This window comes from Chrysemys picta, chromosome 12 (genome assembly GCF_011386835.1).
Source record: "Chrysemys picta bellii isolate R12L10 chromosome 12, ASM1138683v2, whole genome shotgun sequence".
NCBI classification, from domain to species: Eukaryota; Metazoa; Chordata; order Testudines; family Emydidae; genus Chrysemys; species Chrysemys picta.
The window spans coordinates 44785490-44807849 of NC_088802.1; the positions used below are offsets into that span (position 1 = coordinate 44785490).

The 22360-nt window shown below is 48.2% G+C and overlaps 1 protein-coding gene across 22 annotated transcripts in view; it reads left to right on the forward strand.

Annotated features, from left to right (window-relative positions):
- Positions 1 to 22360, forward strand: part of LOC101943672 (ATP-binding cassette sub-family C member 3) — a 373691-nt gene that overhangs the window by 98456 nt on the left and 252875 nt on the right. For 21 of the 22 annotated variants that reach the window (XR_010591763.1, XR_010591762.1, XR_010591761.1 and 18 more), the window contains exon 2: positions 21644 to 21756. Coding sequence is in view for 19 of the 22 variants with exons in the window: in XM_065562811.1 (XP_065418883.1) it covers positions 21644 to 21756 (113 nt within the window). In the remaining 3 variants the exon portion in view is untranslated. Of the gene's footprint in view, positions 1 to 19975; positions 20202 to 21610; positions 21757 to 22360 lie in introns of those variants that run through there. The other variant, XM_065562789.1, reaches the window with a different exon arrangement.

The window sequence follows — 22360 nt, forward strand, 5'->3', positions numbered from 1 at the left end:
AAAGCACCGTGTCTTCTCTTCCAGCCAGCCTGACACTCTTCCAGCCAACCAAGTGCTCTTTAATGATTACAGCTCAGAGAACTGGTTTGGTTAAGCAAACGGATGTCGAGCCAAACTATCAGAGCCCCTCTTGTGGCCTTTTGGTCCCTCTGCTTCCCATCCCAGAGGCAATCCAGAAGCTCGGAGACGTAATAACAAAACAACTAACGTGTGTGGGAGGGGTGGGGTGGTTGATGTCCTCAAACTTCACAAAAAGGCTCCTCTCAAGCGCTGGTAAGGGATCAAGGCAACTTATCCCAATCAGTTCAGCTGTCTGTGCCTAAGAAAGGGGAAGACTGATAATTCTGTACTGCCTGAATCTAGTCAGTGTGATCTTCACCATCCAAGAAAGGCATGATTGCAGCAAATGGCTGTACGGACAGATGTCTGTAGTGGGAGCCACAGGGTAACTGGAAGAGACCTTGTCCTGTCGGGGGGAGGGGAGGGGAGTGTATGTGTGGGAGGGGGTGTCAGGGGAGCAGGAGGTGTCTTGCTTAATTCTGATTCTGTTCTCTGCAATATTACCTTGAGGAGTAAATAGTTAGGAAATCAAGTATCAGAGGGGTAGCCGTGTTAGTCTGGATCTGTAAAAAGCGACAGAGTCCTGTGGCACCTTATAGCGTCTGACGAAGTGGGTATTCACCCACGGAAGCTTATGCTCCAATACATCTGTTAGTCTATAAGGTGCCACAGGACTCTTTGTTGCTTTTTAGTTAGGAAATGTTTTTGTACAGTGTCCTGCAGAAATGGAGCACTTCACAATTATTATCTAGTTAAACATTACAAGCTAAGCAAGGCTGCACTTGAGGGCATACCTCCAAAGATACCCAGGTGCTGCAGGAGTCCGTGTTGCAGTACCTGGCATTCTTCCCTCTGAGTCAGCGCTAAGCCAATGCCCAGAAGTATGGTGCTTGGAGATGATATGCTATGAAAAGTGTTTTCCTCTGGATGAGTCTTAAGACCAAGGTCCTGGACACCAGGACTGGCCCTGGACCAAATGGCACCCCAGGCGAGGAATGTCTTTGGCACTTCCTCCATTTGTTAAACTTTTGAATACCTTATTTTTTGTTGCATTTGTAGCCCATTTCGTGACTTGGATGCACGATTTGCATTTATGATTTATCCCTCTCATATAAGATGATAAATTTACACTCTAGGATCCGTAAATCTGTATTTATTCATGCTAACAACAAAAACAGCCCCCCAAGCCCAGCATCCCAGGCATCACCTGCCCTAAATCCAGCCTGCTGGCCACTTGTCATTAACACACCACCTCTCTCCGGCCACACTGTTTGCAAAAGTACAACTCAAAGTGTTGCCAACTCTCATGACTTTGTGACTGATATTTAGGGATCTTTTTTAAGACCCAGATTCTCCAATCCTGGGATTATGTGAGTCTCTCAACTTTCATTTAAAAAAAAAAAAGTTTTAACCCTCCTGGTTGCAGAGAAAAGCTTGAAAATGTGAATCTTAAAGGCTCAAAGCCCAGAAGGCAAACAAGAAGAATCTAGGGCTGATTTTTCAACTAAACTGTTTTTTTCTGATCTGATTCATCGCAAGTAAAGCTTTTGTGGAAAAGGCTCAGTATCAATGGATTTTTTTTTGACTCAAAACAATTTTGCAAAAGAAGTTGAAATGGTTAACCAAAACTCTTCTGGTTTTCTGGTTTCAAATGACTTTTTGTTTTGAAAGTTAAGTTAATTATAGTAAACAAAATGAAAAAAAAGTCAAAATTGGAACAAAGCATTTTGGAACTATTGAAATGAAACATTTCAGGTGACCCAAACTGATCTTTTATTTTTCAGATTTTCAATTCATTACAATTTTTGAGATTTTGACTTTTTGTCCTGATTTAGAGCAGGAAAATTTTTCAAAATCTTGAACGTTTTCGTGGGATGGGAAAACTGTTTCCTACCCAGCTCCAGAAGAACCCCAAATTGTGTTTAAAATCTCATGATTTGGGGAGACTTGACTCATGATTTTGAACATTGGGGATTGGCAATACTGAACCCTGGTCTCTTTGTCAAGTTCTAATTTAGTTTGTCAGGCTAAATTCTCCCTGGATACAGCATTTTTCATTCCTCACCTGAATAGTTGTGTAGCGTTGCTCTTGCATTGCTAAACAACTGCAACATCACCTTTCAGAGGTGGCCACATTTCAGTAGTGGGGGAAATCTATTTGGTTTAACAAAGAGAAGGTTAAAGGTGACTTGACTACAGTCTATAAGTACCTACATTGGGAACAAATACTTAATACAGTAAAAGCTGTGTTATCCGGCACTTTACCAACTGGAAAGCTCTAGAAACTGGCATTTCGGGAGGGGGTTCAGGGCGCGGGTTCTGGGAGGGAGTTTGGATGCTGGAGGGGGCTCGGGCCAGGGGATTGGGGTGTGGGAGGGGTTTTGGGGTGCCAGATCATGGCGGCGCTCACCTCGGGCGGCTCTCTGCAAGCGGCGACATGTCCCTGCAGTTCCTAAGCGGAGGAACTGCCACATGGGCTCCGTGCACTGCCCCTGCCCTGCCCCAAATGCTGGCTCCACAGCTACCATTGGCTGGGGACTGCGGCCAATTGGAGCTGTGGGGGCGGTGCCTATGGGCGGAGGCAGTGCCCCTGGATGCGCCTCCGCCTAGGAACTGCAGAGACATGTCACCACTTGTGAGGAGCTGCCCGAGGTGAGCACCGCCACGATCTGGCACCCCACACCCCTTCCCGTGCCCCAATCCCCTGCCCCAAGCCCCCTCCTGCACCCAAACTTCCTCCCTCTTAGTTAACCAGAATTTTTGACTTACCAGCAGCCCCCATTCCCCCAACATGCCGAATAACACAGCTTTTACTGTAATGTGCTCTTCAATCTAGCAGTGAAAGGTTAGCGTGATTCAATGGCTGGACGTTGAAGCTAGAGAAATTCAGACTGGAAATAAGGTGTAAATTTTTAATGGTCAGGTTAATTAACCACTGGAACAATTTACCAAGGGTTGTGGTGGATTCTCCATCACTGACAATTTTTAAATGAAGATTGGATGTTTTTCTAAAAGACCTACTCTGGGGATTATTTTGGGGAAGTTCTCTGGCCTGTATTGTACAGGAGGTCAGACACGATGATCATACTGGTCCCTTCTGCCCTTGGAATCTATGAATCTATGAAATGGTTCCTATGTATAGTCTGCATTTCAGTTTCTAAGCCTTCGGGGGTATGTCTACATTGCGATTAAAAACGTGTGGCTGGCCCAGGCCAGCTCAGTTGACTCAGGTTCACGGGGCTTGGGCTAAGGGATGTCCCAGGGCCCAGGCTCCAGCCCGAGCCTGAATGTCTACACTGCAATTAAACAGCCCCGTAGCCTGAGCAAGGGTAAATACACTAAAGATGAAATTTCAAAAACAACGGGATAGATAATCACCCCGCTCCTGATTCTCCGGTCTGATTCTGAAATTGCATGGATTACAATAATCTCCTGGGCTTATCTTAATTGGAAATGAACCAGTTTTAAACAGCTACAGAAATATAATACACACACCCTCCCCCTGTGCTTGTATTTCCCAGTTCAAATCCAATGGACGGGAGTTTCTTAAGGAGTCTCATCTCGAGTAAAAAGCAGAAAGTCAGTTCCCAGGTGAAATCCCATTGAATGTAGTGGGGTTGCATCAAGTTAACTAGCAGCAGGGTATGGCTCTATTTACAAGTCTGGTTCTTGGTTCCAAACTAAGGAGCAGGGAGTTCGCAAGGGGCAACGCTCAAGTTGGGCAACTGCTGCCAAAACGTTCCATGAATATTTGTTTAAACAAATTTGCATCAGCCCCTCTGGAGCTCTTTGTGTGTTCGCTCTCCAGGAACTTTCATGCAATCAAACTTTATTGGCATATTTGCTCCCGCAGTCGTTATGTTAAGATCGCATGCTTGAATCCGTCTGGAAACTGAGTCTACTAGTGACACTCATTCAGTCAAGGAACAGAAACAAGACCACATGGTTTAGATGGCCCAATCACAACTATGCAATACAGCTTGAACAACAAGTGGTAGACTAAACAAAATATATAAAAAGATTGCCTTGATTCTTGTGTCTGGCTGAGTTCCACTCAGCGCAGAACCAGAGGGATAGGGACAGGGTAGTTTGTGCCATACACCTCCAATCCCCTTCCCTCCTGTCCTGCCCCTCCCCGCCTGAGCTGATATGGCCTCCGCTAACACGGGAGCAGCCACAAGGCTGCTATCATTCATGCTGGTTGATTAGAGCTGTGAAGGGCAACTAGTCCAGCTGCGGATTGCCAAAGTACAACAGTGCCCTTTCCTTGGATAGACCCCTGACATGCCCTCTGCATTGGGGGCTGCTGGGGTGGGTGAGTGATGCCCCCAGACTGAGTTATTCTCAGTTGGATGCTTAAGCCAGTTTTATGACCCTTTTGCACTGCCAGAATGGTGCAAAAGGGTGATAGCAGCGACCAGCATCAGAGCATATGTCTTCATATTATTTTGAATGACAGTTAAATCCATCACCATTGAGACCTATTTGCCCAGATTCAGCGAAAAGATAAAGAAGTGAAATTTGCCAAGTAAATGATTATTTACAAATGATTCACACAAATCTAGATTCCACCTGAGGGGGCATTTCCCATTGCTAACTTGAGAGGATTATATCTTGGAGTAAACACGTGGAAGTGCATCTTCTAGTGCTACGCTGAATCTAAGGATTCATGACACCCTGCCAGTTCTAATCCAAGGGGCAGTCCGACAGATTACACCTGGGCGTATAAATGTTGACAGTGCATCTTCCCCGGAAGAATCCGAGGGGGTGAATGAAGCTTGCAAACTAAACTCCAGAGCAAGGCAGCTGTGGCAGAGATATGAAGTCCCAGCAAATGCTGAGAGCAAAAAAGATGGAAATGTAGACGCCTGATTTCACTTTCAAAAGAACACAGGGGAAAAAATCCAATTAAATGTCCCAGATTGTGATAGGAATCCTATAACCCTTCAACTGGGCTTTACATTAAGAGCCTTTCCTTGCATTTGGACTCACGCAGTCAGAGGCAAAGCTGAAAAGGGGGTTATTATTTCCATCTGTGAGGCAGATTAATTTTGAAGGACTTTTAACTTTCCTCTTGAATGGCCTGAATTAATGTTTTAGGATTTGAGTAATTTCCCCCCCCCCCTTCTCAAAGGCCGAACCCTGGAAGTCCCATTATGCTCTTGTCAAGGGGGCTATTTCTGGAACTGATGATATGAATGAGGCCTAAAACTCCATTCTCATTAATGGCTGTAGCTTATCGTAGTGTCACTCCTAAGCTGGGGGATCTCACTGACACTGCAGGGAAAGGCTGTCATTTCAACCCAATTTTCACATCACACTGGCACAAAAATTCCAGGCCCCAGAAGCACTTTCTGTGTGCTTGTCTGTGAGCTGCAATTCCACAGAGCAGAGCTTTAGCTGAGCACAAAGGAAATGACTGCAGCTCCTAGTACTGGGAATTCAGGATCCGACTTGGTACCCAATCCTCTCGAGTGCAAGGCTTGGCAAAGGACCTGCGTGACTGGGACTGCAGGAAAGACGCAGGAAGCCCTCCTCGCCCAGACATCAAGGAATGGCTTTGTGCCTGGAGCGTCTGGAGGGATTTGGGCTTGGCTCCTTCCCCAAAACATAAGGAATAGCGTGGAGCAGAGGTGTCAAACACCCAACGCGTGGGCTAGATCCAGCCTGTTTGATGGGTTTATGTGGCCTCCGAGGCACATTCTGATTCTGTCAACTCTGAGGTTTCGTTTCAAAATAAAAGTCAGTTTTAGCCTTCTTGGTTCCAAAGATAATCTTGCGGTTGTGACCCTGAGTGTAAAGCAATTCCTGAGTCTGCAGACCGCCTGAAACCATGACTATGGGGAGTGTGAACCCCCTCCTCCCCCGCCACTGTCCCCATTAATCTCATTAGGGGGTTAACGGTATACCTAACGCTGACACTTTAAATGTCCAAACTAACTATTTGATGGCTATCCTTCATGTGATGGGTTGCGAAAAGGGGTGAAAAGTGATGTTTCTGAGCGGGAATTGGGAGATTCTGAAGGGAAGGAAATGCAGACGAAAGAAAAGAGGAGAGGGACAAAGAGGAAAAGAAACAGAGAATGCAGAATGGAGACAGAAAAGCAACAAAAGGTAAAAATAGCACTGATCCTAAAGGTGAGCATATTTGCTTTACTAAGCCATGCTGAATGCCACAATAAGTGACTCAGCAATGATAACCCTAAAGGGTTAGCTAATACATAAGGGCCCTATTCTACCCTTGATCTCTGTGCAAATTTGCTATTGACATCAGTGGAAGTCTATGTAGCCCTGTGCTGCTACCCTGACCCATGGACGCTAGGTAAAAATAGAATTTCTCCCACTCCTTAGATTGAGTTTGGAACTCGGGCCCTGGAGCCTTCCCTAGAGCACAATCCTGGACTCCGAATTCAGGGAGTAGCCTGGAGCCCTAGTCACCTATCTCAACAGGAAATAACATAGAGTCCCCTCCCTTCCTAGAGCACAGCTAACAGATGGCGCCCCACTTCCTTTGTGCTTGGGAAACAGCCTGGGGCCCATTTCTCCCCATTGGTACCCTCGACACTCTCAGTACAGAACTTGGAAGCCCGTTCTGTTGTTCTCCCATGATTTTGAGCTGGAGCCCTCTAATGTCAAACGGCTTCCCACACCCTGTTAGTGGTAGAACTGCCAAATACTGCGCCATGAGGTGAACCTGAAATGTGAGTCTCGTAGGTTTGGGAAGAAATGTGTTCTGGGCCTGTTTTGTTTTGTTTTCCTGGCACCTAGCATATGATGTAACTGTCAGTTTTCTTCATGGGCAGAACCAAGAAATGAGCCGTACGAAACATTTCAAACTCTCAGAATGCCAACCCTGTCAGTGATTTTTTTCTGGTTAAAAAAACCCTCAAAACCCTGTGACTCATTTTCCATGTCCAATCGCAAATTTCACACCTTATTTTCCCCGTCTGATTGGCTCTGGAGTCAGAAGTTACACCAACCCCATGTTGGTGACGTTGGCGCATTCAGGAGGAAATAAGAGCAGCAGTGGCATATTCTCAATGCTGGTGAGACTAAATGAACATTGAGCCACATCGCTGCCCATTGCCTTTGAGTTGTTTAGGGAACGGATGTAGCTGGTGGATTGATGCTGACGTTAGGGTCATCCCACAGTCCTTTTGTTAGTGCTGCCTTGAGCAGCAGCTTTTCATTTAATTCAGTCACTGGTGAATTTAATCCAAAACTCTGCCACCAAATCAGATTAAACATATTACAATGTCCACCTGTTTTGATCATCTTAAGCAGTGTGGGGCTGGATAATTGAATCGTGGGTTCTTGCCTCTTAACTATGAAAAGTCAGGTTCTGCCACCCACAGGAAGGTGAGTAGCGCCCTACTCAGAGCTAGAGCTGCTTGTAATTTCTTTTGACAAAGTGGTGGTGGCGGTGGTGCTGAAAAATGGTCTTTTTTCAGAAACAGACGTTTTCATGGTGAGTTGAATTTTTTTCACATTTTTGATTTTTTTCAGGCTTTTTTGTGAATTTTTTTATTGACATGACACCTCTACCTCGATATAACGCTGTCCTCGGGAGCCAAAAAATCTTACCGCATTCTAGGTGAAAACGCGTTATATCGGACTTGCTTTGATCCGCCAGAGTGCACAGCCCTGCCCCCCCGGAGCACTGCTTTACCGTGTTACATCCGAATTCGTGCTATATCGGGTCGGGTTATATCAGGGTAGAGGTGTATTATTGGAAATCTGAAAGGCATTATCAGAAATGTTGGATGAATTAAAACCGGGTTTTTTATTTAAAAAAATCTATAAACATTCCTATAATAACGTCGATACATTCTCAATAAAACTGTGGATGCCATTTATAAAACTGCAAATGGGGCCTTTTTGAACCATGGGACAAGGGAAAAAATAGCTTTGACATTTAGAATTATTTATTTATTTGTTTGTTGGTCAGTGTCTTTGTCATTTTCTGAGCAGAGCAGCCCAGTGAAGTCCAAGGGACCCCTGGCAGAGTTAGAGACTATTCAACGTGAATAAGACTGAGAGTACTGGTCCTGGAAGAAGGAACCAAAATGCTCGTTGAGAGAGGAAGACGAGTGATGGGGGGGTGCCCAAGATAGTAAAAATGGAAGTTCTGGTGTTCGGATTGCATGGTGCAAAATGTGATTTGCCTCCCTTAGTGAGTCTATGGATAACAAGGTCAACTGCTTATTTGTAGAACTGGGTGAACAATGGGGAAACAAAGCAAAACCAAACCAAAGCAAAACCAACCCCGCAAATCATGGCTATTCATTTACATTTTAAAATTAATTTGTTTCCCCCACATTTGCACCCATTTTTGTCTTCCCTTTCCATGACTGAGTTTCACTAAGGGCAGGTCTTCACTACGGGGGGGGTCGATTTAAGATACGCAAATTCAGCTACGTGAATAGCGTAGCTGAATTTGACATATCGGAGCCGACTTACCCCGTTGTGAGGACGGCGGCAAAATCGACCTCCGCGGCTCCCCGTCGACGGCGCTTACTCCCACCTCCACTGGTGGAGTGAGAGCGTCGATTCGGGGATCGATTGTCGCGTCCCGACGAAACGCGATAATTCGATCCCCGAGAGATCGATTTCTACCCTCCGATTCAGGCGGGTAGTGTAGACCTCACACATTTAGAACTAAGAACTCCTCCTGCAATGGGAGTTTCTAGTGTTTCATTTGCGTTCTACGTTGCTAATGAAACATGAGCACATCGCAAGGTAGTTGCTCAAGACCGCTTGACTGGAAGTATGCAAGACATTAAACAAGACTTTTGACTCCAGAGCCAACATTTTCCAAAGGGGCCGCTGAAGTTTGAGTGTCCAACTTGAGACATCTTTGGCCTGATTTCCAGAGGGGCTGAGTATCTGCAGCTCCTTTGTCTGCCCTTTGAGCTGGCAGTGCAAGTCCCAGCTCTAGGCGACATACTCCCAGGAGTCCTCATTAAGCTAAAAATAGAATGTAGCCGCAGTGGCCCTGGTCATGTCAAGTACATACCTGTCCGAGACCTCAGACTTGTACTTAGAGCTTGCACCGCCCTGGCTACACTTCTATTTTCAGTTCATAACTAGCTCGATGATTCCTCAAGCTGGGAATCACACCCACAGCTGGAAGGGCAGACGTACCCAATGACGTTATCTGCGGTCTTCAAAGCAATAGCCAGAGTGGATCAGACCGGTGCCCATCTGGTCCAAATCTCCTGTCTCTGACAGTGACCGAAACCAGATGAGTCAGAGGAAGATACAAGAAACCTGGCTCAGCAGCTCTGAAAATCAGGACGCTGATGTCTTTAGCTGAGCATCCCAATATTAGGCTCCTGAATATAGTAAACATTTGTGTAAATGTATTCCTAGTTTCTTAAAGAGACAGTGCACATACCTAACACTCCATCCCTTCCAGAACTCCGGATTGGAGTTCTTGAGGGAAACCTTGATAACCCTTTGGGGGCTTTAGGAGCTGGAACTAGGGGTATTGCTGCACCCCCTGGCTTGAAGTGGTTTCCATTATATAAAGGGTTTACAGTTTGGTTCAACGGCTTTCAGCACTCCCACTGTACAAATTGTTCCAGCGCCCCTGGGTGGGAATATCGGGTAGAGCGGGTCTGTTGTCTGGAGTCCTGCCTCTCTAACTTGCTGCCAGAATCCTTCTCCAGTCCCTATGCTAGAGCCATTCCAGTGACTTCCCTTCTAATCTACACCAGGGCAAGATGAGACTCGGACCCACAGGTGTAGGGTGACCAGACAGCAAATGTGAAAAATCGGGACAGGGGGTGGGGGGTTATAGGAGCCTATATAAGAAAAAGACCCCAAAATCAGGACCGTCCCTATAAAATCGGGACATCTGGTCACCCTACACAGGTGTGAGACAGGCACTCGGAGGGTTCGTTTGTTGCAGGGTGTAGATCCGCGGGAAGCAGGACTGTTTATTTTACCAAGCAGTAGCTGTGCTTGGTGCTGCCCGAGCACATAGGAAGTCACGGTCCCTGCCCCAGGGAGATTACAGCGGCCAGATTTCATTAGTTCACTCTGGTTGCCTTGCATTGCTGGAGCAGCACAAAGCAGCCAGAGCATACCAATGAATCCAGCCCTAACTACCCTTTGCTGAGTCTGTCAGTCAGGGACTGGAGAAATCTCTCCAGTCCTCCCTAAACCCCTGTTCCTCTCCTTCCCCTTGCCCCCCAACCCCCATGCTACCAATGCTGCAGCAGCAGTGAGAAAAATTCAATAAAGCACTTTCTTGCTAATTGAAGAGTTTTCCTTTGTCAGCCACTCGGCTCAAACAACGGTAGGTACAAAGCAGTTGCCATCAGCACTTTGTGCATTTCCGAAAATCCCATTAGCAGAAGAAAGAGCTTGAAGTTTCCTTGGGCTGGAGGGGCGGGGGACTTCAGCTTCATCAGCTGTGCATTAGCATCTCACCCATAGCACAACTCACTCTCCTCGCCTGCCTCCTCCGCGGGAATATTTAATCAGGGTGAAGTGTTATACTAGACTGAAATTTATTTGCTTCAGAGAGCTATATGCTGATAAGTGGGCCCGCAGATAAAATTAGAAAATAAAAATGCCAGCAGCCAATAAAATCCTGTCCCACTCTGATTTCTTTTTCTCCGGGAGGAATGTTTGTTACTGCAAATTGCACACGGCGAGAGGGATTTCTAATGCTTCATAGAAATGGCACAACAAAGAGACCCCCGTCTGTTTGGATGGCTGGCAAATAAATTACTGCCGGAAGCATGGTGGCTGGCCCCAGTAAATGAAGTAGGTCCAGTGCTCCTGTGCCAATTCAGGTGCTCCTAGTTGGCCAATTAAGAGGGTGGGGCAGCACCTGGTGACTATAAAGGCTCAGGAAACAGCACCAGGAGGGAGCAAAGCTGCAGTCGGGAAGATCCTGGGGTTGGGGGAGTTTGGAAGTTAGCGCCCACAGTCTAGCCAGAAAGAGCCTGAGTGATGGTGAACTGAGAATCCTGCACTGGGGGAGAAGGCTGGGGAGCCCCACCAAGGCAGGAGACAGGCAGATACGGGAGGGGCCAATGTGGGTAAAGACTAAATATCTTGGGTTGTGGCAGGGGAGTGCTTTAATTATGGTCTGGACTTAGGGGGACCAGATAGCAAGTGTGAAAAATTGGATGGGTGTGGGGGGTAATAGGAGCCTATATAAGAAAAATACCCCCAAATCAGGACTGTCCCTATAAAATCAGCACATCTGGTCACCCTAGCTGGACTGTGAGGGGGAGTGGTTGAGCAGCCAAGGGGGGCACGCAGGAGGTGGCTGCCCTGGTATTGGCTTTGCAGGCAGAATGGGAAGGAAACCTGAAGCCTTATTTGCAGGAATGTTTGGGGCTCTGAGCAGTAGGAGCAGATGGGTTCAGGCCTATGGAGCGTGAGAGTTTGGATATGCTGTGAGTCAGGTCCATGGGCAGGCACGGCTGTGTTTGTGTTCAAGTACACGTGGCTTGGGGCCCATACCTGTGGGCTCATGGGGTGGGGGGATGCAGTCTGAGGTATGAGTGGACTCAGGGTAGGGTGAATCAGGCCCATGGGGAAATGTTACTGTGTGCTTCTACAGTAATTGGTCTACAAGCGTAGAGACCCGGAGTATGGCTGGGCCTGCATGAGTGCCCATGATGGGGGGGGGGGGGGGGGTGGAGGGGAGGGCATATGGTGTCTACCACACCTAGTGCCCCTCTGCAGGGGGGGGGCAGCTATAACAGTCCTTATGCTTCCTGAGTGCACCAACCGCTCTGCTAGCAATGCAAGCTGACTCCGAGATCTGTGCCCCATAGCCTCATGTCCTCTGCATTGCCAGCAGACCTGGGGGGTACATGCAGTAGCCACATGCAGGGGGGCATAGAGGCATTTGGCCTGAATCAGATGCATCAGCTGGGATTCTTCCTAGGGGGGAACTGGACTGAGAAGCAGGATTAGAACGCAGGATTTCCTGGCATGCACTCTGGTGCTCAGACCACTAGACCTCACTGCCTCACCTCTCCAGGCGCATGTTTGTGTATTTGTTTGCAAAGGAGTTTTCTTACCCAGGCGTGGAAGGTGCAATGGAAGTGCCAGTTGTTATAACAACTCCATTCAGGGTCTAATGAGCCGCTGCCCTTCCTTGCCTGAAGTGTTAGGAGGGTTAATTAATGCTGGTAATACTAGTAAAGCGGGAGCCATTTCTCAGCAATACAGGAAGGGTAGTGGGAATTCCCCATATGGTGAGTGTGGCTCTTATCTCAGCTGGCTTCTGTGTCTTGCTGCCAGCTGGCTGTTCAAAAGACAAAAGGGAGGGGACAAAACACGATGATTGGTTCTTGCTTCCTATCCCGGTGAGGTGCCTCTGCAAAGAGCTCCTCCACAGCACAGCTGAGAGCGGTTGAACGGAGTTGGCACCAGACAAAGGCAGAAGGCGACATTTTGAGATGCTGCCGGGACCCCTGGGGGACAGGGGAGAGGCAAGAACTGAGTCAGGCCCTTAGCTCTTCCGGATGGTGGTTCTAGGACAGAACCAGGTGGCATGCCAAGCTCTCCGCCCTAAGGAATCATTCTCCGGTCCTCCTCATCTGTGTTGGAGGGTAAAGGGCATTGAGCAGTGGTGACTATCCTTGGTGGCCTCCTGGCTGCTGTGGCCTCTAATGGTCTGGAGGTTCCCTTGGATTTGGATAACATGGTAACAGCTGACTTGGTACCTATGAGTAACTGCTTATTGCCCCCAATGGTCAGCCCAGAGAGATGGCATGAACCTGCTGGCAGCAAAGGAAGAGCTACGTCAGCTCAAGTGGTAAAGATCTGTGTTGCTGAAGCTGCAGGAGCAGGGTTCTGGTCTGCTCTTTCCCACTTGTGTGTGTGATTGATTTTTAATACCTGGCTCTGTTGTTGAACATGGGTTCCTTACAATGTCCCCCTGCGAAAAGGACCCCGAGCTTTTTGGATGCTTGCCTGAACTGTTTGAAGCTGTCTGGTGCGGCAAAACAGGGTGGAAAACCAAGCAATCCGGCTCCCTCCCTCAAGGGCTCTCTGGAGTACGGAGCTTCTGTTCAGGCTGGGAATGGGGTAAAGAGTTTTATTTTTATCCTGGCACTTCCGCTTCCAGTGCAGGTCAGAACCAAGATGTGCCACAGCCCATGATGTACAGACACCACACATGTCAGGAGAGGGTCACAGGGATGCTGGGGGGGCCTGTGGCACCTGAAGCAGGTGTCAGGCTTTGAGGGAGGAGCTAAAAAAGTTATGGACTGGGTGGGGTGAAGAGCAGGCCTCGAGCTCTCACTGTGGGGGAGAAGGCTGGCTGGGGCCAGGAGCCAGGGAAGACTGGCGCCAGCAAGGCTTCCCGAAGGGAAAGGGAGAATATGGGAGATTTGGACTTTGAGTACCTCAGGAGTGGGTAGAACTTTTACATGACCTAGCCAGAGGGCTATTGATCCAGAAGGTCCTAGAGACTGGGTGGAACAGCCGAAGGCCTGGAGAGAAACATCGGCTGAGCCACTGATCCATGCTATAAGTGGGTCTGCTGGGTCGGCAGGTGGCCACAGTTTCCTTATGTAACATGACATGCTAGTTGTGTCACTTCCCACGTTACTGGATAGGCATGGGGTAAGAAGCTGAAGAGGAAGAAGCGGCTGCCAGACAGGTGGCTTGAGGCATCGTGAGGGCACAGATGCAGACTGGGAGCATCATCGTTCTCTGCACTCTTTGTGCACCTCAGCAGGAGGAGATGCAATGTGAACCTCAATTGTAAATGAAATACAGTAAAATGTCTCCCTCTCTGGGTTTTATCCCTCCCTGCCTGGCACAGCTGTGGTAGCATGGCAGAGTGACTGCTGTTCCTTGCGTTTGGAGCGGATCCTGGCTCTGTAGCATCTTCCTTGCCTGTCTCTTGCACAGAGGCCCAAGGCCAGTTTCTGGTCCATTTAACACATTGCAACCCCATTGAAATCCGTGTGCTGCTGACAGCAGAGTTTGACCGTCCGTGTTCATTTCTCCTAAGGGTGAGGTTAGGTGCAGACACCAAATGCTCTGTGTGCGGCAGGGTTGGTGTCATAGAATCATAGAATATCAGGGCATCTAGTCCAATCCCCTGCTCAAAGCAGGGCCAATCCCCAAATCCCTCAAGGATTGAACTCACAACCCTGGGTTTAGCAGGCCAATGCTCAAACCACTGAGCTATCCCTCCCCCCTGAAATGACTACAGCAGTCTGTTACCCTCTGGTCTCCGTTAGACCTGGTGATCTTTCCAGCAGCTTCGCCATTTGTCATTTGATCATAACTTACCCAATGGATATAGTAATGAGCATTAATACATGGGCAGCAGCATGGAACTGTTTGTCTAGTTGTGGGGTCCTGCTTGGGACTGGTTCTCCTCTCACTTGCTTGGAAGGCTGGTCTAGGGGTTGAGCTGCTAGGCTGGCACTCTGGAGACCCTGGTCTGAATTTCCTGCTCTACCATAGACCACCTGTGTGACCTTGGGCAAGTCACTTAGTCTGTCTGGGTCTCATTTCCCTGTAGGTAGAAGTGCCCAATCTCACTGGGGTGTTGTGAGAATAAACACATCAGAGTGTGAGGTGCTCAGATACTACGGCAACGGAGGCCATCTACATATCTTGGATGGCTAGTACCTTAGGATAACTCCATTATCTTCTGTGTGTTTGTTCCAGATTTTCACCCAGGTAAGTGAGAGGAGACTAGGGCCCGTTATGAGCTTGACTGCTTGTGTAGGGGTAGATGAAGGCAGGATATTTGAGATCCAGGGCCCTGGATCTGAGCCCACCTAGCTGGAGCAGTAGGTTTGAGTCAGCATCAGGAAGCAGCAAACTGGGCTACTCCACTTGGGAGAAGATTAAGGACTCAATAGCGGGCTGCAGTCATGAGTTGATTTGGTGGGGGACCTGGGGAAGTTTAGCCCTCCGGGGGATTGAGTTGGGAGGAAGGGTCTGCCTGCGGGAAATGGGTGCTGTCTATAGCTTTAATGTTCTGGTGCCCTGTGCCTGACACCTGAGACTCAATGTGTGTCTGTCTGTGTTTTGAAAGTGGGCATGTACGAGCCAGGAGCGGCTCAGAGTTGTCCCACCTCCTAATCAGTCTTCATTCAGTTTAAATACTTCCTATAAATGACACACGGCCCGGAGATAACAGCATTTCATCCCTGCTGCGGAGCCCTGGAAGACCTGAATCCCAACGCTAGCTGGATAGAACGCCTGTCAGCTTTCCCTTCTGTGCGGCACTCTGCGTAACTTCTGTAATCCCCCGTGACCTGCTTAGCAACCTGACAATGGGCTCAGCTCAGCTGAGCGCTCAGACAGGGATTCCATACTCGCATCAGGCGCGAAAACAAAAATCAGCAAGTAACCCACCCTGACAAAAGACAGCGTTTATTCCCTCATGCACAGATGAGCGATTGCTTGGGAGGAGCCCTTGCAAATCCATGGGGGGGTGGGGTTTAAAAGGAAAAAGGTATCCATCTCTCTCCACCACCACCCCCTTTGCCCCCGCTACCATAAAGCTTGAAAAGAAAATGTGCTGGGAGAAAATGAATGCAAAGAATATTCCCCACTCTTCACCCCTCCTTGGGACAGATAACCCTTTCGCTGCCTTGCCTCTCAGCAGCTGTCAGTATCTGAACACAGCCTTCCACGCTCCCGTACCCAGCAGAGCAGGGGAAGGAGGAGCTGGATTGGCCAGGGGAAAGCTCCCTGGGTTTTTTCATTATTTATTTTCACATTCCAAATATAAGCTGTATTCCGAATATGTGCTGGGCCTGTGAACTTCAGTCAAGATGACAGGAATTGAAAACAAGGGACAAAATAAAGCCCTCCTGCCCACCCGTTGCCACCTCCTTCAGCTCCTGGCCTTTGCAGATCCCTGCTGGATGGACTCATGTGCCTCGCTTTGCAAGTCCCTTGGTGTGACGCTACAGAGGCACTGTGTTGATGGAACTCCTGTTACTACTGTGTAACCTTCCCTTGGGAGCTGTCCCCTGGTGGGCCTTCTGCCCAACCCGCTGAATGCACATTCAGCAGTGGTACCTGTGCACATCAGCACACAGCTGCTGCATGGAGAGGTGAGAATTGTCCTTGCTCTGGAGCACTTGTTGCCACCCTCCTCCATTGCAGGCTCAGTGCTGGGCTTGTCTTTCCTTGGCCCAAATCTTTCTGGGGACTTGGGCTGGCATGAGAGGTGGGGGGCGGGAACACACTGCCAAGTTCTTTAGTTGTAGATTCTGGAGCAGCTGTTGGTCTTGGTGCTTTAGCACTTTGCTTGCTGGAGAAGGAAAGGACAGCAATGCTTGGTGTCCCGCTATCATCACTTCTGGCTTCCTGCAGTCAGCAGCCGCTTGGCCTGTTGCATTGGATGCTCCGTGGGTAATGACAATGAGCTTGCACTTGGCTTTGAGAAGGCAGCATCTCAGCTCCCGAAGTGTGGCTGTTCCAGTCCAGGCTGTCTTATGTGAATAACCCTGAGCTTATGGAGTGGATACCACTGGCCAGATATTGATATACTGCTTGAGGTGTTGGCTTCTGTAGGGGGCAAGAGGCTTTTCTTCCCCTCTGCTTTCCTTTTGGTTTCACCAATATAATTCCTTCGCTGTGCTGTGATTCTTCGACTAAACAGATTTGACTTTTTAATCAGATTTACATGTCAAATCCCCACGTGTTCCCCGCTCAGGAATCAGTCTCTTGTGCATGACACTCCCGATGGGAAGACACTTTGACATGACGCAGCAAGGGGAGTAGCTGTGCATGGTGAAAACCTGGTAGCTCTGCTTGTGACCTTGCCATGGTCTCAATAGGAGGACCCAGCCTGCTGTTATGCAGGCAGGAGGGGCCCAGCTCTGTATGGCCTGCTCATTAGAGAGAGGTTTGAGCTCTTAGTTTACCTACACCTCTACCTTGATATAACACGAATTTGGATATAACGCGATAAAGCAGTGCTCTGGGGGCGGGGGCAGGGCTGCACACTCCGGTGGATCAAAGTAAGTTCGATATAACGCGGTTTCACTTATAACGCAGTAAGATTTTTGGCTCCCGAGGACAGCGTTATATCAAGATAGAGGTGTATGTAGCAGGCTTCCCTGCAGAACCTAAGCTTTAAGCAGCCCCCTTGGGCGCTACTAAAAAGGAACACATTGATTTAGACCGCACCCATAGACTGAATGGGACTATGTAGCAAGCAGTAACTGTAACCAACATGTTGGCTAAAGCTACAGACCTACAGTCACTGTGCATTACCCCTGTGAGCTGTGATGTGAGAGACGATCCGAATAGTTTTCCAGGTAGCGTATAGTTAGTATACACAAGTGCTATTCCTTGAAGAATTGCCTGCATTAGTCAATGTCGCTCTGTTGTCTACCTTCCTACTGGAAGGGGAATTCCAGGCAGCGAAATCCAGTTGCTGAAGGCTAGATTCTGGTTTCCTTATTCACATTGAATAACTTCTTATTCCATGAGTAGCTCCGTTGACTTACTGGGATTTCCCGTGGAGAAAAGTGCTACTCAGGGAGAGAAAGGGGATCGGAATCGGGCCCCAAATACTTTGCTTATGGTGTGATAAGTTGTGCAAGGCTTATATTAAATATTAGACCTAATAACACTAGACACCTCTCCATGCTGGGGGGACTGTAAGCAGTGCAGGCATTTTCCAGCTGTAGTTACCTGTACTACATTACCCCTGTGATATCTCTCTGGAGGTGCACAGTGCCCATACTGGTCAAGTTCCACCTGGGTTGCAGCCCTGACAAGCTTTTTTAATACTGCTTGGTCTGTGGTGTCTGCTGCTATTCTGCCCTGAGGCTCCCCCCCCTCAGTCCATTTTGAAGCCATCACAATTTTCCACACTCTATTGTTGGTTATCAGCTGAGGAAGGGTGTAGGAAGCTGCTGGCCAATTCCAGCTGGACAAAGAAAAGGGGAACTATTTCTTTGTAAGTCATTGGTATTTGTATTGCAGCAGTGCTCCCTGAGCTCAGGGCCCTGTTGGGCAAGGTGCTGCCCATAGACCGAATAAGAGACTGTCCCCGTCGCAAAGAGCTTACAATCTAAATAGACAAAGTAGTAATGTCCCATTTTGCCGATGGGGGAACTGAGGCACAGAGATTAAATAACGTTCCCAAGGTCAGACAGGAAGTCTGTATCAGGGATTGAACCTAGATCTCCTGAGTCCCGCATCCAGTGCCTTAACTACCCAACCGTCCATCCTTGGGTATCTTTAGGGGAGGTCATGTGACAAGGCCATTGTTTTCCCTCCTCCCCCATCCCACAGTGGTATCGTGGGGATAGTGAGTGCCCTTCCTCCTTCACGCTGCAGCGAGGAGCCACACAGGTCATCCCTTGCTGCTGCTGCCAGGCATCTACAACAGACACACCTCGCACTGGCCCTGGCAAGTGGGCATTAGGGAACCCTGGGTCTCCGACCCCTGGGGAAGAAACAACCTGGAAATGGCACAAAGCAGGAGAGGGCACACGCTGCAGCGATAGCCTGTCTGCACGAAAGGAGCCTCTGTGCTCAGCCAGCCGGGGAACCAGATGATACCATGTACATGCGCCAAGGAACTTCTAGCGAAAGCAGCACCACCTTCTACCTCCCAATTTCCATTGACAATAGACAGCGTGAGGAGAATTACACCTGCCTTTTGCATTTTCCATGGTCCTGGAAGAATTTACAAGACACATGGCCTGTTCGTGGAAGCTTTCGTGTGTCTGCTCTTATATCACTAAGTAGGTTAATTCTAAGTGCACTCGGTTCGGCGCTGAATATTTTGCACAACTCTTGGCTGACACACATTCTATTGCTGACCTGGGATCTTAAACCGTCTTTTTTATTCTTTATTTTCTTTAAGGCTTTGCAGTTCATCACTGGCAGAGCTGTGGAAGCCCCTGGTTCCACAGATGGATGCTGGCCAAATGCAGGGAACATCTCTTGCCATCTCTCGGAGAGTTCTGCCCCTCCTTTGCTCGGCCATGTATGCATGCCCCCATAGACTATATTTGGGATAAATATTCCAGGCTGTAACCACAACCTGACAGTTGGAATTTCTGTTCCAATACCGTGTAAACACTTTTTCAGAATAAAAGATCCAGGTTGCCAGCTAAACAAATACTGACTCCTCTGCCTGTGATTAAACAGGAATCTATGTAGGAAAGTCCACAAGAGAGGAATGCCCCAAGGTCCCTGTCCCATCACCCACTGAGACACCTGTCAGGTCGTCTTCATTTCTAACCTTTTATGGCGAATAACAATATAGTAGGGGCTCACAAACTTTGTCCAGCTCGGCCTGCGTTGGAAGTGTTTCAAATTCCCAAAGGCCATGCTTCCATTGTATACAATGGAGTGGATGGAAGCTGCTGTTGTCTTTGACACAGAGATGTGACCCATGGAGACTACTGCAATGCATCATCTTCATTTGATTGAGTGGATCAAGGTGGCAGAGTGCATGATGGGATCTGTAGTCTCCATGGATTGTCTCACTGTCTAAGATGAGGGCGGCCCCTGGTTGCATTGCTGAACTTTTTTTGTGTGTGTGTGCAGCCTGGGTGTTACGTACAAGGGCTTCTACACAGAAATCTACGTGCTTCATGTAGTTTCTTTCTTCCCCTCTCTTTGGCTGGCCTGTTGGGCACCTTCTCTGTCTGTTTTCCTCTTCAGCTGACTGCCCAGCTGGGGGACATATCCCACCTCTGCTCCACTATGTTTCAGTTCACTGGGGTTTGGCTTATGGAGCTTTTATTGCCCATGGAAAAGCTGTGTGTGGCCAAGCCTGTGTTCTATAGCTCTGCCATCCAGTCAGCCTGTCCTGAAGCTATTTAGTCACTTCAGAGCCATGCTGGGACCCCAGTGGTAAACACTGCAAAGATCCTGCAGTGCAGCTATATTATAAACCCCGCCAGAGAGATATCTTTGCTCTTAAGTGCCGCACTAAGGAACAGTTATGGTCAGACACCTCAAGAATGTGCCAGAGCCAAACAAAAGGCCGTGCGGCTGCCAAGCTGTGACAAGGGAAACAAATGAGATCTCGAAACATTCTGGATGCAAAGTTAAGTGTCTCGATCAGACTCGTCGCTCTTTCTCTTGTGGCTGGAGACTGAGGCTTTACAAATGTCCTTCAAATGAAGCTGAAGCCAAACCCAAGGTTGAGGCAGGTGAGTCTGGCGCTAGGTTGAGTGGTAAAGCTAAAGTGCATTGAATTGGTCCCTTTCTTTATCATCTTTTTGTCCACAAAAAGAACAAGAGTACTTGTGGGACCTTAGAGACTAACAAATTTATTTGAGCCTAAGCTTTCATGGGCTATGTCCACAGTAGCCTTGAAATCACTGGAAATGTCCACTAGAGGGACACAGAGAAATTCCTTTTGCTCGATACCAGGTTTGAAACTTCCTTATGTGGCTTTGTTGCTGCTGCTACTGCTCCGGTTGGCCTGTCCTAGAAAATAACAGCTTTCAAAATCTCTCCCAATGCAGCTCAGATATTTAAAACTCTTCTAAAATGTGGCCGTCTGGGGGGTGGATTTGGTTGACTCCCACACTCTCCTTCTAGGCAGTTGGTTTATGTTCCAGCCAGTGCTGATTTGGACTAAGAATGGAAAGTGCAATCGCTTATTTACTCCAGTGCCTTTCTGTAAAATGCTAGGAATGGAAACTGATTATGCCCAGATACCATTTTGGTACTTGCATAACACAATGATGGCAGATTTTCCCATGGTAGCTTTGGTGGGATATGGCTAGCATAGAAGACGCTATATAAAATAAAGTTGCATGGTGTTAGATTGTGTGAGATGATGGACTACAAAATTTAAAGCGAATTATGTAAACTTTTTATAAATACACAAAGTATAGGATTCCTGTAAAAGGCTAGGTAGGAATCTAGGCCACAATTCAGCAAGTGCTCAAACGTGCCTTACCTTACATCTGTGAGCAATCCCATTGACTTCAGTGGGGAAAATTCAGCTACTTGCTTACATACCTTGCTGGCTCAGGGCCCTAGGGAAGAAGGTTTAAAGAAGGCATATTTAAAAAGAGATTTTTCAGAGCTCAAATGTCCAAGGAAAAAACCCAGGTTGCCAACTGTGACTCCGAAATAACTGAAGAACCCCCCCCCCCCGCCCCCATAGAATCTATGCCAGGTTTCACACGAGACCCAATGCCTATTAGAACAGAACCTCAGGAATTTTGGGGAGTTCTGCAGGGACTCCCAGCCAGTGCTGATGTGTTCAGTAACACTGAGAGGTTTTTCCTTGATGGTGATGCTCCCATGAGACGTCCTTAGTCTAATTTGAGTGGTCTCTCCCCAGCCAGAAGTTTGTATCACGCAGAAGTAATCGTACCAGCTGGTCACTTCAAGCAGAGATTGCAGTCAGGAAGGGATTGGCCATCTTTAAGGAGACCAGACTTGGGGAGTGTCAGACAGAAAAAGGCCTGCTTGTAATAACTCTGGTCAACCTGCTATTCCTTCTTTCCTTCCCCATTACCTTGGTGCTCTGCCTTCCTTCTATCTATGAGCGAACATGATGTGTCTAGTTCTAGTAGACCCTTTCCAGCTTGTGTCTTGAAAGGGCTGTTGATTTCCTTAACGGACCTTCCGTGCACCTGGTTCGAAAGGCTCAGCATGTTGGTGATTCTCCTCAACTGTGTGACGCTGGGCATGTTCCACCCCTGTGAAGACATGGCCTGTGATTCCCCGCGCTGCAGGATTCTCCAGGTATGGGCATGTATTCACCTTACTGATCTTACTCCAATGGAGGGGCATGGCAGGGGCTCACAAAGCCTCCCTGGTTGTTAGTGCTCACAAGTACCCATGGGACTCCAAAAGGAGACTCCCTGTTTCCACCTACAAAGCCAGACACAGAGAAAACTAGCATGATCACAACTATGTCAGTATCTGCTCCCAGCCGTATGCCTTGGGGAGGTTGAATTCTTGCCTTCATTGGGGGTTTCAGCCACCAGTGGCCAGCCGTTGATTTAACTGCACCAAGGCACACTCAGTGGTGACAGGCAGAGCACCTATAAGCCAGCGCAACGTAGCCCAGCTTGAAACCAATTGGGTTTTGTTTTTGAACAGTCAGTTTTGCAGTGCAGACAGAGCCTTAAATGCTCTCTGATCCCCCCACCCCTTCAAAAAAAGTTGGTTCCTTCCCAGTAGACTAGGGTGGAGGCACGTGGGGCAGGGAACGCACTGCTGCTGTATGAGCTGTGTCTGCTTGGTGACATGAATCCTCAGTGCTGTTAATCAGGGCCTGATCCAAACCCCACTCAGATCAATGAAGAGACTCATTGACTCCAATGGCCTTTGGATCAGGCCTTTC